This window comes from Leuciscus leuciscus (genome assembly GCF_965113295.1).
Source record: "Leuciscus leuciscus genome assembly, chromosome: 24".
NCBI lineage: Eukaryota > Metazoa > Chordata > Actinopteri > Cypriniformes > Leuciscidae > Leuciscus > Leuciscus leuciscus.
The window spans coordinates 22,014,887-22,032,768 of record NC_138723.1 but is presented as its reverse complement, the minus strand read 5'-3'; the positions used below and the strand labels follow the sequence as shown (position 1 = coordinate 22,032,768).

The 17,882-nt window shown below is 38.1% G+C and overlaps 2 protein-coding genes across 2 annotated transcripts; one reads left to right on the top strand and one right to left on the bottom strand.

The window, feature by feature from the left end:
* Positions 1-64: 64 nt before the first annotated feature.
* On the bottom strand, positions 65-5,561 carry nsun5 (NOP2/Sun RNA methyltransferase 5). The gene is made up of 10 exons (XM_082157240.1): positions 5,295-5,561; positions 4,594-4,713; positions 4,332-4,503; positions 3,833-3,941; positions 3,563-3,701; positions 3,358-3,473; positions 2,822-3,000; positions 1,585-1,786; positions 1,342-1,497; positions 65-348 (listed from the first exon to the last, which is right to left on the bottom strand). The coding sequence occupies exons 1-10, from the start codon at positions 5,385-5,387 to the stop codon at positions 186-188; spliced, it is 1,449 nt and encodes a 482-aa protein (XP_082013366.1). The 5' UTR covers positions 5,388-5,561; the 3' UTR covers positions 65-185.
* A 1,421-nt stretch (positions 5,562-6,982) lies between these two features.
* ripk4 (receptor-interacting serine-threonine kinase 4) lies at positions 6,983-17,810 on the top strand. Its single transcript, XM_082157075.1, has 8 exons — positions 6,983-7,329; positions 10,609-10,900; positions 12,278-12,426; positions 12,551-12,600; positions 13,509-13,667; positions 14,086-14,198; positions 14,708-14,951; positions 15,369-17,810. The coding sequence occupies exons 1-8, from the start codon at positions 7,148-7,150 to the stop codon at positions 16,649-16,651; spliced, it is 2,472 nt and encodes an 823-aa protein (XP_082013201.1). The 5' UTR covers positions 6,983-7,147; the 3' UTR covers positions 16,652-17,810.
* Positions 17,811-17,882: the final 72 nt, after the last annotated feature.

Sequence of the window (17,882 nt, the reverse complement as noted above, 5' to 3'; positions counted from 1 at the left end):
TCCCACATTTCTATTCAACCTCTGTATACATGAATGTTTTTGCAATTAATCTAAAACTGAAATCTGACATGAAATGAACTTTATATTGTTTATCACATTTCAATCAAAGCAGGGGTCAATGTCCAGTGGTAGTTTAGCTGAGCAGAGAAGGTTTTCATTTTCTCCATACTAAAAGTCCTCTAACTTCAGGGTTCTTGCTTTTTGTGTTTCTTTCTGTTTCTCTTTTTCTTCTTTGAGCTTGGATTTGCAGGTTGTTCGTTTGCAGTCTGCGAGGTCTCTTGTTCCTCGTCAGATGGACTGGATTGTGGTGTGTCCTGCTTTTCATCACCACCAAATGGCAATGTTGTGCTGTGACACGAACAAAAATCACATTAATAAAACCAAAACAAGGCTGACAAGAACATATTCAGGTCTTATTTGACCATAAAATATAATTGTGACATTTTCATGACAATTAAGAAATGAGTTACTGTAATTAGAAAAATAAGATGTTATTTAAATTGTAATATACATATAAAGAGGTTGGGAGTCGGTACGATTTTGTTTTGAAAGTTATTCATACTTTATTCAGCAAAGTTATTTTAAATTGACCAAAAGTGACAGTAAAGACATTTCTAATGTCACAAAAAAAATTCTATTTCAAATAAATGCTTTTTTAAAAACTTTCTATTCATCAAAAGATTATCACAGCTTTCACAAATATTCATCAAAGAATATTGGGGGGGAAAATGTATCAGCTTCCACAAAAATAAGGTTTTCAACATGAAAATAAAGTGTTTTTTGAGCAGCAAATCAGCATATTAGAATGATTTCTGTAGTATCATGTGACACTAAAGACTGAAGTAATGACACTGAAAATATATATATAATATAAAATATTATAAATATATTAAAATAGAAAAGTTATTTTAAATTGTAATAATATTTCACAATATTACTGTTTTGACTGTTTTTGATCAAATAAATGGAGCCTTAGGAAGCATGAGACTTCTTTAAAAAATCTAACCAACCCTAAACTTATTAACAGTAGTATTTTTATTCATTAATTTATTATACGTCACGACAGTATTTTCTGTACAGCCTTTAATTTAGGATGATATAATTAAAAACAATTTGCATTTGAACAGCATGATTCTCATCCCTGTATTACTGTAATTGGTAATCAATTAGAATCACAACTGATAGTTAGATTTTCAAACTCAAAAGTCCTAAATAGCCCAAAAACAGGCTTTTCTACCAAAGCTTTTTAAAATTTGATTATGGGGTGAAATAAACTAAATAAAAAAATCTTCCAGATATATAGCCAATAGCCTCACATATAGTAGTCATCATTAATCTTACATCATTGGGAGGTTCTGTCCTTCTGTCTGTAGGGGACGTCTCTCCAGCATGGCCACAAAGAAGCCATGTGTCCGTGTTTTTTCTGTGCTCGCACGAAGGCACTGGGTGAAAGGGTCGTGACCCCTCTCATGCCAGTTCGGAAGAAGATTGACAAGTCTACAAGCAAAGCAAAACACTCAAAAACTGTCCTCATACTGTGAAACACATATTGAATGATTTTGTGTCCCGGTCTGAGTTTCTGACCTGAATCCAGGGTTGTGCTGTAAGCAGGCCGACACAACCTCCTCGTTCTCCTGTGTGTGAATGGAGCAGGTGGAATAGACGACGCGCTGTACCTGAGGAAACTGCAGCGCGTGGTTCAGACAGTGCAGCTGAAATGCAGCCAGCGCCTGCAGACGCCCGTCCTCCTGCGGCTCGGAGACCTCATCTCGTAGGCAAACCATCCCTGAGACAAACAAGCACAAGTGTAAGGCCGCATTTACAGCACATGGTTCAAGTGAACCAATTCTGATTTTTCAGACAGATCGGATATGACCTACGTACATGTAAGCAGGAAAAAAAGCACATGGATTCCGATATTCTCAAATCGTTTTCAATCAATGATTTGTATTATCATCTTGTCTGACTGCGTACATTGCAAATCATGTTGTTTTTACTTCCTTTTTCGCCTTAAAGGAACACGCCGACTTTTTGGGACTTTAGCTTATTCACCGTATCCCCCAGAGTTAGATAAGTCCATACCATTTTCATCTCCGTGCGTGCCGGAACTCTGTCTGACGCACCCACCGCTAGCCTAGCTTAGCACAAAGACTGGAGATAAACGGCTCCAGCTAGCATACTGCTCCCAGTAAGTGACAAAATAACGCCAACATTTTCCTATTTACATGTTGTGATTTGTATAGTCACAGCGTGTACAAATAACAAGGTCACATGAGACACAGCCATCTTCTAACCGTATACATACTGGGAACTATATTCTCAGAAGGCGAAGCACTGCTACTTCTGCGGAGTGATTTGCTCGCAGCACCTGAGAAGCCCCGTGGTGAGGAGCAGAGAGTTCGGTTAGAGTTGGAGTAAATCACTCCGCAGAAGTAGCAGTGCTTCGCCTTCTGAGTATATAGTTCCGGCACGCACGGAGATGAAAAGGGTATGTATGGACTTATCTATCTCTGGGGGATACGGTGAATAAGCTAAAGTCCCAAAAAGTCTGCGTGTTCCTTTAAGCTTTTCCGGGTCAGTACATCTACTTTGGGTTGTTTCGCCAAGTGCATATTGTAAATGCAGATATCGAATATGGGTCACTTTTAAAAGGAGATGGAAGCTGGTCGTCAAAGAGTTTTCTATTTTGGATATGGTCAACAAATCAGAATTGGGCATCAAGACCTGCAGTGTAAATGCAGCCCAAACGGCAAATATCTAAAACATATATCAAAACAAGATATATCACTGATCCAGTTATTCATTTATACAATATAATTACCTGATCCACTGCAGGAGGGGTCCAGAAGGATGTACTTGACTTCCTTGTACTCTGAGCTCAGTGGATCTACTTTCAGAAAATCCTGATTGGCCAGCTGATGACATGTGACCCCAGCACGAAGGAGAAGAGTGCTCATGGTGGACAGGCGTTTGGCATCAAGATCGAAGGCAAACAACTTCCTGTTGTCCATTTAGAAAATAAATTTAAAAAATGAAAATATAAATTAAATAAATTAATAAAATGTAAATATTTAATTTATTTTACTATATACAAATATTCATTTATAATTGTATACATTTTTTAATAAATTAATTCACAAGGTTTATATATATATATAAAATATATAGTATTTATATATACATTTGAAGTGGATCAAAAAAGTTCATCAAAGTTGTCCTAAGACAAGAATGGGTATTGTTCAAAATTTATTTAGATTTGATGAAAGGTTTTGATCCACTTCAAATGTTGACTAATATATTTATTGTGGATTATGTCCAGACCTTTATACTTCAGTATTAGATATTCAGATGCTGTACCCTTTATTTTTCATTATGGCAGCTAGATGGCTGGTTTTGTTTCCTGGAGCTGCACAGGCATCGATGACGTGACTGCCAACCGGAGGGTTTAGGAGGAAAGCAGGAAGACAGCTGGCCTGCAAAACATTTAATATGAACAGAGAGCAAAATAACATGAGGTTCAACTCATCTAACAAACAAATGTAGGTGTAGTATAACATTTTACCTTGTCCTGCAATATAATGTGTCCTGCTTTATAAAGGAAGTGATTGTGGAAGTCTGTTTTTGAACTGAAAACCAGAAGATCTTTGAGATGAAGATCACACAGAAATGTTTTCCCAGACAGATGATCAAGATCCTCAAGCCTGAGATGATGAAACACGAAATAACAGATCAAAAATACTTCATTTGAAATGCGTTATAGGAATAGTTCAGGGTTCATGTCCTTCTAAAGTCATATGCGGGAGAATTTTGTGACGTGCAGAGGACAACTTACCGCATTGTTGTTCCTTGATATGAAAATCCCTCTCTTTTTAAATAGTCAATGACGTCATCAAGAGTTGTTTTCAGCGTGTTCACTCGCACATAGCGAGGAATTGTGTTACCTAAAGAGAAAGAACATGCAAATGAACATTAATGGCATCTCCAAAATCTATAAATAGCTTTGTCAAAGGAATGTTAGTATAATTTGTGTAATTTTAGGTATTTTTTAAGATTTTAAGTTTGAAAAGTTTTTGTTTACATAATGTGTGTATATTATCTTTATACACACATGTATGGTTGTGTCTTTGTATATATACATACACACATATTTATTAGTATACAAACACACACACACATATTATATAAACTTTTATGTTAGATTTGACAGCACGGATATATATACACAATTAAAAATAATATAATAGCCTCTACATGAATATCATGACCACTACATTATTTTACTAATTCAATCAAATGACATCATTCATTCAAATAATTGATGCCAACATTACCTTGAGTCTGCTGGAAACCGGAGGGAAGCAGGTCCTGATTTCGACTCACTTTCTTTTTCACTTTGATTCTTGCCAGGGCAGATTGTAATCTGGAGCGATGCTTCAACATCATGGTCTTCCAGGCACCTCCACATTTCACCCCACGGCCGATGAGCAGGTCATACACCAGCACCTGTTATACACACAACAATGACACATCTGTGATGCACTGATCGACACAGGCATGTGCTTCACAAGTGACGATTAAAGTAGAGTTGTTCACCTTGGCTAAATGGATCCGGAGTTTTGTTTCTTTCAGAAGCTTGGTGCTGTTGATGATCTCCTGCAGAACCGATGAGTATTTCTGTGTTTCACACACAAGTGCAAAGAGTTGCTTGATATTCTGATGAAAAGACCAAAAAAAAGTTGTTTTTTTAACGGGAATCCATCATAATATTTGCTATTATAATTTTAAAACCATTATAGTCCGAATAAAGAGTAAACAAACATAACCATGTCATGTTTAGTAAAAAAAAAAATCGTCGTCAGTCTTGACTCGTGACGTCATTTTAACTCGACTATTTTGTCCCAATAAGCTTTAAACCTGAAATATGCAAGTCTTTTAATCTTTTCCTTTGATATGTAATCTTTTCTGATTAGTTATATACCCCTGTCTTGTCTTTTTTTCGTTTATTTGTTCTACATTGTGACTGTTTATATAATGTTCTCAATAAAAAAAGCTTTAAACCTAAGTATACTTGATTACCAAGGAGACAACAATGTAAATAAAACGCACGCTTGAGATACAAAAAACGAGACATATGTGAAGAAAACAAGGTAAATATCAATTGTAAAACAGAAATTGTACTTAAAAATTGTTCAATTAAGCAATATTTGTCACAAGTACACATACTTGAGACACCCAATTATGCCTTATAGTGACTTAATTATAGATTCCTGAGAGACAAATATATCAGCACTTACTTGAAATTTACTGTCATAAACCAGAGTTTTCACAGCACCCTTTTTCTGCTCCACTTTCTCAAGAATCTCTGCCGCTTTCATATAAAGTGCCATGATTAAAATAACACTAACGTTAGCGCTTTATACAGTTAACTGAACACACGTAACTTAATACATTCACATATAACTAAATCTAGTGTCTTTATCCAGTCAATTTCTCTTGCTGTAACGTTAATGGAGAAAAGGCAGTACCCCACGTTTTCATATTTGCCTGGTTAGTTTTCGCAGCGTTTTTCGACAGTACGGAACGTCTTACGATAACTGTAGTACTGATGAATGCCCACTAGGGTGCGCCAAAGACAATTGAACAACTAATCGTAGTTATTGCCAAACTTCAAGAATTGATCGAATGTATTTATGTGATTAATAAATACGCTTAGAAGTTACTTTTAAAGTTTTCAATGTGAACCATGCAGGTTTTCTTATTAAATGTATTGCGGTATTAACATCTTCACCCAAGTGCTCTCTCTCATACACATCTGAATTGCTAATTAGGCTACTAAACTGACACCCTCGAACATTACACTTATGCATGAAACCCATTGAGCATCCTGTGAACTATTGTCCTTACGTGTGAATAATCCTGTCTTTGGATCCACTTTAATTCCTCTTGAAGACAATAAAACAGCAATGGACATCTCTAGTGAGTTTCACTTGAATGCAAATGTGATTTAACATAGGAAAGTCTTCTTATGAAATAGTAGCCTATCATACACCAGGCTTTAATGGCCCATATGATATAGTGAGAATATGGAGCTCATACTCAGGAGGAAAAAATCACCTCAGCCAGACAACAGAAGGCATATAGAAGATTGTGTAGCCTACATCAGTTTTTTCAGCTAAGTTTTTATCATGGCTTTAGAAATTCATGTATCAAATATGTCGCAGTAGACGGCTTTGTATGGTTAAAAAGGCAAACATTCCTATGGGTTAAAAATCAACGAAATACCACCTACTTGGCTTTTTTAAAACCAGAGGGAAAGATTGGTCATTTCTTTAAGATTAATTACCTTACTTATCCATTGAATGGATCTTAAAAATATTCAGCATGACTCACTGTTACCTGTGTATTGCATGAGAACATTGTGGTGCAAGGTCTGGTGGATGTAAACTTAATCAGGTCAATGTAAAATGAGTTAATGTTACCCTGAAGCTACAACTAAACTGTCATTTAGATTAACTTCAATTGAGTTCACGCATACTTGAACCTCCGGCTAATATAAACGCTTCTATGACTAGGTTCAATGATTTTTAACATTCCACACGGCTCATTTTAGCCGTATCGCATAACCAGGACATTGTTGAGTAATCCTAGAAAACATGTAGGTTATATTTCTTTAGGGGGTTAAGAGACAATCTTCACATTCTTGTTATCTCAGGTTATAAAGGTGTTGGGTGATAACCAGCATTCCTTGAGCTTGGATAACCGTGTCGAATACAATTCCCAAGCCTTTCTGAGCAGAAATCTGAGATGTTTGTAACTTCTGGTGCTGTATTAGATGTAGTGAAGTTGAAAAAGTGGATAAACAGTTCTTTTATGGGCGTCACCAATGTCCTTTAGCATAAATGGGCATATGTGTCATAGGACTAGATCGGGCAATTGACTCTTTGCCGTGTTCTTGGCTTAGGAAATGATGTCATTAGGCTCCTCCCTCCTCTTACCTGAACACAGGGGTAGGGCCAGACAGAAGCCGTCTGTACAGACAGGAAAAAAACAAGGAACAGTTCACAACCTGTTTGTCTTTGACAAAAAACTTTTTTTATGTGAAAAAGAGAATCCAAATTGCACAGGATCTTGTTTAACAACTTGAAAAATGGACGTCCCAGAGAATTCCCCAGGGATTATGGGACTTCTGAAAACTTTTGACGCCTCAGAGTTTGGGAGTTGGGAAAAGATTGGCTCCGGAGGCTTCGGACAGGTGTACAAAGTACGACATATTCAGTGGAAAACATTGCTGGCGATCAAGTGCCCTCCCAGTCTTCATTCAGATGACAAGTGAGTTCAGTTTTTTTATTGTCACTTTCAGCTCACTGAGACTTCTTTAGAAGAGTGTTTAAAGTGTGTGTGTGGGTGTGTGGGTGGGTGTATATTGGTTAACCACAGTCATCTGAAAGGCAAGTGAAGTTTGTTTTTGTGATGTGAAATCCATAATTTGGGAATGCCATACTGGAGATATGCTTTCATGTCAGTTTGTATTGATACAAATTGCTATTTGTTGGTTTGTTTATTATTTATTTTGAATCAGAAATGCAATACAGAATTCCTGAACTTTTTTTGTCCAATGTGAATTAGTGAGCATTAATATTCATTACTTCTAGTCTATTACTAAGTCTCTATTCTGTTCAAATGAACATTTATTGTGCTTACCTCACAATATTGAGGTACTATTGTGCTTGTCCTCAACATGTTGTCAGGAAACTGCTTCTAATATACTGCCTTGAGCTATGATTATGCCCCCAGTCTCACCACATTATGGATATCTCTCAAGACTCTGTGTAAAGACTTACATTTATATTACATCCATTTTCCACTTTAACTCTGTCCTGACATGACAAGGAGTGGCTGTATGTGAGCTCTGTTTCCCAGTAACCTTCCATACATAGATCTTACCAGAGCTTACACAGATGTTGCAGTCACACGCATAACATTTTACTTCTGGTTATATTATTCAGTCAATTATGGTATATGATATCCCTTCCATTTTTGTTATTGTGAGATACTTACTTATTTTATTCATATTACCTTTAAAAAGTTTGGAGATGGTAACATTTTTTGAAAATCTCTTTTTGTCACCAAGGCTGCTTTTGTTTGATCAAAAATGCAGTAAAAGCAGTAACAGTGTAAATATTATTGCAATTTGAAATAAACTGTTTTCTATTTTAATATATTTTAAAATGTAATTTATTCCTGTGATGGCAAAGCTGAATTTTCAGAATCATTACTCCAGTCTTCAGTGTCACATGATCCTTCAAAAATCATTCTAATATAATGATTTGCTGCTGGAGATTTTTTTTAATTATTATTAATATCAATGTTGAATGATCACTGTGGTGCTACTTAATATTTTTGTGTAAACTGTAGTAATTTTTTTTAGGATTCTTAGTGTCTGCATGAAAACACCAATATTTACATTTAAAATTGTGATAATTATTCTAGTTTAGACTTTTTGAATTGCACTTCTGCGTGACCTTTGATACACAATTTCATGTGTTGATATTGTGTGATTTTTTCTTTGGCCATAAATGTTTCAATAGCCTTGGATGAGCATGAATACAGGAGCATGTATTAAGTCTTTTTCCCCAGGGTTCAGGCTATTTATATTGTTATGCAACTCCTCTGGCCCTATAACTTTATGTAGAATAGGCCCTGATTGTACTTTGTTTATCAGATCAGAGGCACTATTGATATGTTGCACACAACGGGATACATCAACTTGCTTTCATTCTCTTCATGTGGATGTCACTTTGCATCGCCAAGCTTGAGGAGGAAAAAAACAAAAGCATCTGATTGAAATCTAATGAATGCGGTTCCATGTGACCCTAAACACAGTAGTTTATCAGTACCTGAGATCTGAAGGTAGAAGAATTCTAATTTGCCTCCCCGTCTAAATAGGACACGGACTTAAAAGCAGGCTTTGTCCTCCTGTGCTCCATCAGGCCTCTGCTTTAGCAGAGTTGCAGAACTGGTAGAACTGGATCCGTTTTTTTTTTTTTTTTGAAGAAAAGAACGGCTTTTGTTGAGCTGAAAAGGGTGGCAGAACCGTGTGGGGCATTAGAATGGGTAGTTTTAAACGTTTACCTCCACGCTCCCTGTAATCTTCTCACTCCTTACCTCCCATTTGTCCATCCCAGTGGGAATCGCACCACTGTTTTCTACCAGACTTTAAGAGTTATGCTTTCTCTCAGCATTGTTAAAGCTAGTTTTATATCAACACTAACCCCCGGCTTGAGCCTAGTCCCAGACTAAAATGCATGTTTGAGCTGTTTTAACTGAATATTATATCTTAAAATATGTCAGTGCCATTGTTTTGTCTCAAGATTCACACCAGTAAGATTTTTTTTTTTCTAAAGCACATTTATAAAAGCTACTTGAATGTCCTAACTAAGACCTAATCCTGGCTTAATCTAAGCCTTGTCTGTGAAACCAGGCCTAAAAGTATTAAAAATAAACGATTTACTTATTTATTGATTATTATTATTTTTATAATTTGAGTTTATTTATTGGTTTGTTATATTTGTTTAGTGTTATGCTTTCCCTCAGCATTCTTAGATCTAGTTTTATATCGACACTAAGTGTATTAAAAATCAATTATTTACAAAATTATTGATTATTTTTCAATAATTTGTATTTGTTTGTTTGTTTGTATATTTGTTTGGAGTTATGATATCTCTTGGCATCTCAACTAGTTTTCTTTCAGTAGAAAATATCAAAACTAAGTGTACTAAAAAATAAATGCACAAATTTTTATGCATTTGAATTTATTTATTTATTTAATGCTAAAATTGTCGGAGAGAACTACGTGAACACTTTGGCTTAAGCGTTGACGTTATAGGAGTAATAAAAGACTTGGTAAACTAATAAAGTGATAAGCAAAGTGCTGACTTACAGACATTACAAACTTTTTGTTTAATATCTGTGCTTGATTTCTTGAGTTCCACGGTTCAGAGACATGTTGGTGCTGTTTGCTTTGCAAACAGATAGGCTTAAACAGTAAACTTTGAGATGTCCTTTGTGAGTCCAGTTATAAAATATAAGACCTACATGTCTGACTTCTGTCTGACTTGTTACTAATAAAAGGAGTTTTGAAAGAACAAAGTACAAGACAGCCATTCAAACAACCCCATATCTATCAATGTTAAAGACTGGAATGTAATTAAAAAGATAATGTCTCATAAATATAGCCTACTGTAAACAGCATTGTGGGAAAACGGTAAAGCTATTTGTGTACGCTTGAAAGCTGTGCTTTTTCAGAATGGAAATTTAGCCAATAGCTAAAAAAACATTGTGTCATTGTTCATAATACGCTTCCGGACAATATGAGTGAGTCAGCTTTGTAATTGTGCTCAGGTCCAACGGGTTTTAGTACCTTCCCTTGTTGTTGTTTTTAAAAGTGCCTTGCTGTGATTTCTTTATGATCTTTTTAATGAATTGGGTGTGTTGCCAGTTATCCAACTAAAATCCAGCTGTATCCCTCCCATGGGAAGACATTCCTTACAAAATAAATGCTATTTACATTCCACAGCTTTTTTAACACGTTGTTTTTTTGTTGTTTAGGGAGCGTGCCGAACTCTTGGAGGAGGCCAAGAAGATGGAGGCGGCTAAGTTCCGCTACATCCTCCCCGTGTACGGCATTTGCAGCGACCCGCAGGGATTGGTGATGGAATACATGGAGACAGGCTCTCTGGAAACTCTACTGGCCTCAGAGCCACTGCCCTGGGAGCTGCGTTTCCGTATCATCCATGAGACGGCGGTGGGGATGAACTTCCTGCATTGCATGAACCCGCCCCTACTTCATCTTGACCTTAAACCCGCTAACATCCTGCTGGACGCGCACTACCACATCAAGGTGAGACAGAGCGAGCCACGTCTGGTCATGACGAGGTCTTGACTCCTTTGATAATGAAGTGATGACTGCTCATGTTTTAGACCTTCCAAGGAATCAGTCACAGTTGGTTCATTGCATCAAAGCTTTGCGTGATTCATCACTACCCGAGTAAACTGCACTGCTTTTGAAGAACACCTACAGGTTATTTGGGACTTTACCCTCCCATCACTCACAAGGGATAGTTCATGCAAAAGTTGATGCATTTACTCTCCCTCGTGTTGTTCCAAACCTGTATGGCTTTCTTCTGTGGAAACGCAAAAGAAAATATTTACTCTTTCCTTATGTTGAAAGTAATCATTTTCATATCTCCAGTGTTGTTACGGACCCCATTGACTTCTATTATATGGACAAAAACTGTTACAATAGTCTTTTTTGTGTCCTCTAAGGCAGGGATTCCTAAAATAAATTTGTCAGGCGAACCACATTGACCTAAAATAGTTACTTGAAGTACCCCCTGATATTTTAAGTGAATAATTTTTCAATAATTTAACAACCCATTGTTTACGGTTCTCTGGTGTTTAATAGAATAGTCACATGACATGCTGGTAAACATTTTTTTTTTTTTTTTATGATTTATTTTCATAATTTTTTTTATTTATTTAATTATTAACTTTTTATCAGTTCAACCCCATTTTGGGAAACCCTGTTTAAGGGGTTATAAATTATTTTAAAGGAAAGATCATGATGTTCGGATCAAAAGTGCAATAACACTTGTTAAAAACAATAAACAGCTAAATCCTGATTTAAATATCTAGATTATGTGCTTCAGGTTCATAAAAACACCCCGTCAACATGATGAATTGTAATCTTAATCCAGTGCCGACTACCGAACAACAATTTTAATCTCAGTCGTGTCAGATCACCTATGCGGGAAAATTCATAAGCGATGAGGGGGGAGGGTACGCCTAGCGTTTTCTTTTCACGGTCCGCGCATACCTTTCCAGAAAATTCCCTGAGGGTTGAAAAGCTTTCCCATGCTTTATCCCATTTATATCCAACCTTCCCATGGATGAGTAAGCAGGTGTCACGAGGGATGGGTGGGAATCATCGTGTCGGATTGAAAAGGCTGGATGTAAACATGTATGCTGGACCAGTCTGAACAAGCTAAAGCTAGGCAGTGTTAATGAAGGGTTGGCACACACACGCCTACATATGCGTGCACACATTTACAGAAAAATCATGTCTTCCCCACCTAATAGGGCACCTGTAGGCGACTCTAAACATGTTTTTTTTTGGGAAAAAAGCACAGTAAATAAAACCTAATCTAGGGATAACATTAAAACATAAAATCTAAAGACCACCTAACCATTTCCCTTTTCTTTCTGGTCTTCATTTTAGATTTCTGACTTCGGCCTAGCAAGGTGGAACGGCTTTTCCAGGAATGACGATATCAGCCGTGATGGGTTTTGTGGCACCATCGCTTACCTCCCTCCAGAGAGGATTATAGAAAAAGACAGAATCTCTGACATTAAACACGATGTGTACAGGTCAGCCAGTTTGGATTGTTTTCACTGTGTAAATTATAACTCAAATATGAGATTAGCTTCTGTTTTTCAAAACCACCTTTCCATGCTTCTGTCAGCGTTGACTAACACATGTGTTGTTTCACAGTTTTTCGATCGTTATCTGGGGAATTCTCACACAGAAGAAGCCATATCAAGGTAAGACGAGAAGTCAAATCTGTCTCTCAAAGTTGAGTTGGTACAGAGAGCGTCTGGAAACCCTTATTATTACTCCTCTTTATTATGTGCACCATCAGATCCTGTAAATGTGGATTTTTTGTATTCATTTCAATCTGTCTGGCACTCTGTGAGGGTTGTGATTTCCAGGTACAAGGGAGGAAAAATATATGACTGCTTTTTTTAGTAACTAGCAGTTACAAGAATTCAGTATGAAAGAATGAAACCGAAAAGAGTCATGAGAGGCAAAACTGTTGTGTTTGGCACCAGTGAATGGAAGTAGTTGGCTGCCACACAATCCTTCCAAAAGGAACCTATACAATATCCTGATGTACTGTACAATGAAGGTTGAAATAACAAGACATGAAATTAGCGGCCTCTGTTTGCTTTTTGAGAAGTGTTGATTTTTTTTCTTTCTTTTTTTTTCTGGTCTAATGAATAGAATATCTTCAGGATGTTGTTGATCCCCATTTTCATTAGAATAATGTATATTATTAAATATATTATTTAAATGAGTATTTAATTGTAGTACTTAAACATCAGTGTAGAATTTGTCGTTTTGCTTTTAATTTATGATAATTTAATAAAAAGAAGAAAAAAACATTGTGTCCAAACATTAAAATAATATACAATATTAATGGAAGGGAATCAGAATCTAGAATTATGAGTAACAGAGAAGTAAACCATTTCACATCTGTAACAGAAATGAGAATTGAAGGGAAATGTGCTATAAAAAAAATTATGAGTGAGTTTTTTTTCTTTTCCTGTTGATCTTTGGGTTGAAACGACTTTGTTATTTACTTGATTAAATTGAGGATATTAACTATATCACTGCATTCTGTTGTGTGGCAATTATACTGATGTTATTATTTGCTCTGTCTGTTTCATAGGAGACAATAACATCCTGCACATAATGGTGAAGGTGGTGAAGGGTGTTCGTCCAGACCTCAGCCTTATTCCCCGCAGTCGTCCCCAGGCCTGCTCGGGGTTCCTGGCCCTTATGCAGAAGTGCTGGACACATTCTCCTGAAGCCAGACCCAGTTTTCAAGGTGAGTGTCTCTCGCTTCCATCATACCAGTAACGAACACGCTGAGTCACAGGACCCAGAGTTGCATTGCAACAGTGACATGACAGAATATGCCAGACAACAAGATAATGTTGTCATTCATGTTCTGCAGTGCATTTATAACTTTTAAAACATGAGTATGTTTTGTTATTTCAGGAAGCATTTTCTATTAATGGGTATTCTTAAATATGCTCTGTCAAGCCCAGACGCCTTTCTGTACGATTTCTGGGGTTTAGGAGTAGGGTTAGGTTTGGTTAGGATTACATTTTCAGACGGGGATGTGGTTCCAGGATCATGTCTTAATTGGTGGTGATCATATGAAAATGTATGCATATTTATATGTTAATGTTAACGCATATGCATATTTCTCTGTGTCTAACATGGTTCACTTTCTCCTCCAGAGATCACTTCAGAAGCTGAGGATCTGTGCACCAAACCTCATGATGAGTCCAGAGCTTCCATTTCTTCAGAACCAGATTGTTCCCCCTGCCCTGCCCCAGCCTCCAGCGAACAGGTAATATCAGATTGATCAGATTGATCGCTATGCATGATTGTTCTCAAATGTTCTTCCGCTGTCTTACCGTGTGTGACGTAAAGCAGTGTTTCCATCAAGTTATGTTCATGTGATTCATTAAGACTGACCTCCGTAATGTAGTTTAGACTTCCTGCCCCTCAGTTATTAGGCAACTCTTTGGTATTTGTTTGTTTTAGTCGAAGTACATAGTGCAAATGTTTCACACAGATGACAGTGTTTCATCAGTGACAGAGAATGCCATCAAACTGCATTGCTTCAACAGAAACCTTTTGTCATTTTGTGGGTGAGCGTATAAAACTGTTTATTTTAGGAACAACATGCTGTCCTCAATTTGTCAAAATGCTACGTCTTTGAAGGAAATGTTTACATCTGCAGTCAGTGACGTATTCATGTATGATCCAAGTGGCTCCCTCCATCATTTCTAAAATCTGAAAACATCAAATTTAATTTTCTCTTACAAACAATCTGTTACTTTTCTTCACATATAGACTAGCAACCAAAAGCCAGTGAGGCCAAAGTCAGCCATGTTACCTGAGAAGGACTGCAGCCTCTCTGAGTTGCTGTCTCAGATCGACTCGGGCTTCTCACGCAGTTTTAGCGATGTCAAAGAGGAGTCCCTTGAGAGCAAAGACAACACCAGCAAGAGACTGTCAGGAATCTCCTCTGTGGACTCAGCTTTCTCATCCCAAGGCTCTATTACATTGTCCTTTGAGAAGGAAAATGCTGTGAATGGTAAGAGAAAAGCAGCTTACCACTTTGTACAGCATACATAAAAGCATTTCTTTTGTTTTATTTTATAATTTTTTTGGTTTTATTTTGCTTTTTGTTTTGTTCTTAGTTAATTGTTTTGCTTTTGTTTTTCTTCGATTTGTTTATAATATTTTGTTTTGCTTCAATTTGTATTTATTTAGTTTGTTCTGAGTTGTTTTCTGTTTTGAATTGTTTAGGGTTTTTTGTTTGTGTCATTTTGTTATTTGTTTCTTTTTGTTTTTTGCAAAGATTATGAATTATCAGAGATGTTGAGCAGAAACCATTTGAAGAGATTTAGACAAAAATAGATGAATCTGACAATTGTAAATGTCTAATCCATGTGCCAAAAGAACTTTTTTTTTTTACTCATTATTGTTCTCTGTTTATGTACTACTTTAGAATCCAGTGAGTTCCAGAAGAAGAAGCTTTGTGAAGCCATTCGCACTGAGGACATCGCTAAGCTGATGAAGATCCTCCAGCCACAAGATGTTGACTTGCTCTTGGAGGGTGGCAGCAACCTGCTCCACTTCGCCGTGAGTCTGGCCAATGAGGAAGCAGTTAAGTTTCTGCTGCTTAGCAACTGCAACCCTAATTTGCCCAATGCTCAAGGAGCCACGCCCCTCCACATGGCTGCCGAAAAGCGGCTGAAGGGAGTGTCCGAGATTCTCCTGAGCCGCAAGACGACAAATGTCAACGCCAAGGACGAGGACCAATACACACCTCTGCACTTCGCAGCCCAGAACGGCGACGAGGCCCTGACACGTTTATTCCTAGACCGTTCCGCTTCCATTAACGAAATAGACGCTCAGGGACGCACGCCGACGCATATTGCCTGCCACCACGGACAAGAGAACGTGGTGAGGGTCTTACTAAGTCGTGGTGCTGATGTCCATGTCAAAGGCAAAGACGACTGGACGGCTCTACACCTGGCTGCCTGGAAAGGTCATTTGGGAATTGTGAAGCTCCTGGTGAAGCAGGCAGGTGCCAATGTTGATGGTCAGACATCGGACGGGCGTACTCCGCTCCATCTGGCGTCTCAAAGAGGCCAGTACCGTGTGGCACGGATCCTGGTGGAGCTCGGCGCTAACGTGCACCTGACCTCCGACGGCCTCCACAGTCCTCTTCACGTGGCCGCGGAAACGGGCCACACCAGCACTTCAAGACTGCTTGTGAAACACGGCGCAGATATTCACGGCCGGACGGCCAATGGCTGCACCGCCTTGCACTTGGCATCCGAGAGAGGCCACCTCCCGACAGTTAAAATGCTTCTGGTGGAGGGTGCTGAGCCTGAGAGCTCCAACCATGACCTTCGCACGGCATGTCACCTGGCTGCCGAGAACGGCCACTGCGAGGTCCTCCGAGAGCTTCTGCAGAGCTTCCCCGACGTCGCTAATGCTCAAGACAGAACTGGATTCACTCCACTTCACCTGGCTCTACGTGGTGGCTACAAAGATGCCATCTGCGTCCTGTTGGAACGTGGTGCCGACGCAGCACCGCTGTCTCCGCAGCTCGCCAGCGAGCGCTCGTTTGATTACACGTCGGAATCGGAGCCAGAGAGTCCAAATCCTCTCACCCCGACAAAACCCGAGAGGAAAGTGGTTATTCTGAAACTCACCAACCACAAAAATATTGACGGCACACTGACACCCGTAGACTCGTTGTGTGAATCGGCACCTTGTTGAGGGTCCTACTGGGGCTTTGGCCTCATGGACATCAGGAAATTTTGCCAATATGCTCCCAGACACTTTCTCCCTCTTTTTATCACTCCTACTTTTATAAAGACTGATAGATGCTCTAAAATAGGGACTCTTGTTATCCATTGGGATTTTATGTACATATTGTAATTACTCAGTTATCGGAATATTGACAGGTATTTTCTCCAGGGTTTGGTCTCTTGTTGACTTTCCTCCTTAATAATAGTGTTATTTTGTGACTAGAAATGCATTCTGTATGTATATATCGCTACTGTAAATAGAGCCTCGATATTGTAATTCCGGACTTCCTGTCATTTCCATGCCATTGTTTATCTATTCCTGTGTTTGTTGTATGTCTTTAATTTCACCATTTTATTATTGTTACCAGTGTACTGTGGTGATGGATGCGATGCAATGCAAGCGATGCTTTCTCCAACCCCTAAATTGTATTATAGAAATTTCTTTTGTAGCATATTAGAATAAGCTCATCATATATCAACTTAATATTGCACTTAAGTTCAAATGTTGGCTATAATTTAAAGAGAAATGGCAATGTTGTGAGGCTAATTATATAATTAAAATGGTTCCCTCAAATAGAGCTGTGCATTTATAGATCCATTTGGCTCGTACCATGGGAACAGGCCCTCAGGGGGATCACAGGTGTGGGTAGACCGTATGGGGGGAGGACTCTATCCCATGTACCCTCATGTTCAGGCCACTGGCTCATTCCTGAGACCACTTTATCTTTTCATCACTTTGTAAAACCACTGCGCCGAGCCCTGCATTATGCAAAGGGGGGGTGTAGCCATCATTACCTTTCACTGTCTGGAACAGAAAGCCTGTTAATTGCTAGGTCTTTAAACTACTGTTGAACTCTGTGATTCTGTGTTGTTGTTGTTGTTGTTAGCATCCATGCATCTGTATGAATAATCTTCCATAGAAAACTCAGTAATCCGCATTGGACACCTCCTGCAGGTTTCACCTTGACTTCTGTAATTAGCCTATAGTTGATAAAGCTGCCTTGCCATTCCCCTTTGTACACAAAAAAAAGGTATTTCTCAGTTATCCATAGTGTTTGCACACTTTTATATTTGCACACTTTTATATTTGATGAAAAATTAAAGTGCATCACATGTATGTAAATGTATCTGTTGTCTGTTGTTGCATATTTCAACCCTAGTCAGACTTATCCATTACTATTACTGTTTAACCTTTACAC

Bases quoted from the DNA above. Each gene is read 5' to 3' on its own strand.
- nsun5 (XM_082157240.1), bottom strand. From the start codon at position 5,387: ATGGCACTTTATATGAAAGCGGCAGAGATTCTTGAGAAAGTGGAGCAG. The intron at 4,714-5,294 runs GTAAGTGCTGAT...TCTTTTCATCAG, and splicing joins TTTATGACAGTAAATTTCAA to AATATCAAGCAACTCTTTGC. The intron at 3,942-4,331 runs GTAATGTTGGCA...CTTTCTCTTTAG, and splicing joins CGGTTTCCAGCAGACTCAAG to GTAACACAATTCCTCGCTAT.
- ripk4 (XM_082157075.1), top strand. From the start codon at position 7,148: ATGGACGTCCCAGAGAATTCCCCAGGGATTATGGGACTTCTGAAAACT. The intron at 10,901-12,277 runs GTGAGACAGAGC...TCTTCATTTTAG, and splicing joins ACGCGCACTACCACATCAAG to ATTTCTGACTTCGGCCTAGC. The intron at 14,952-15,368 runs GTAAGAGAAAAG...GTACTACTTTAG, and splicing joins GAAGGAAAATGCTGTGAATG to AATCCAGTGAGTTCCAGAAG.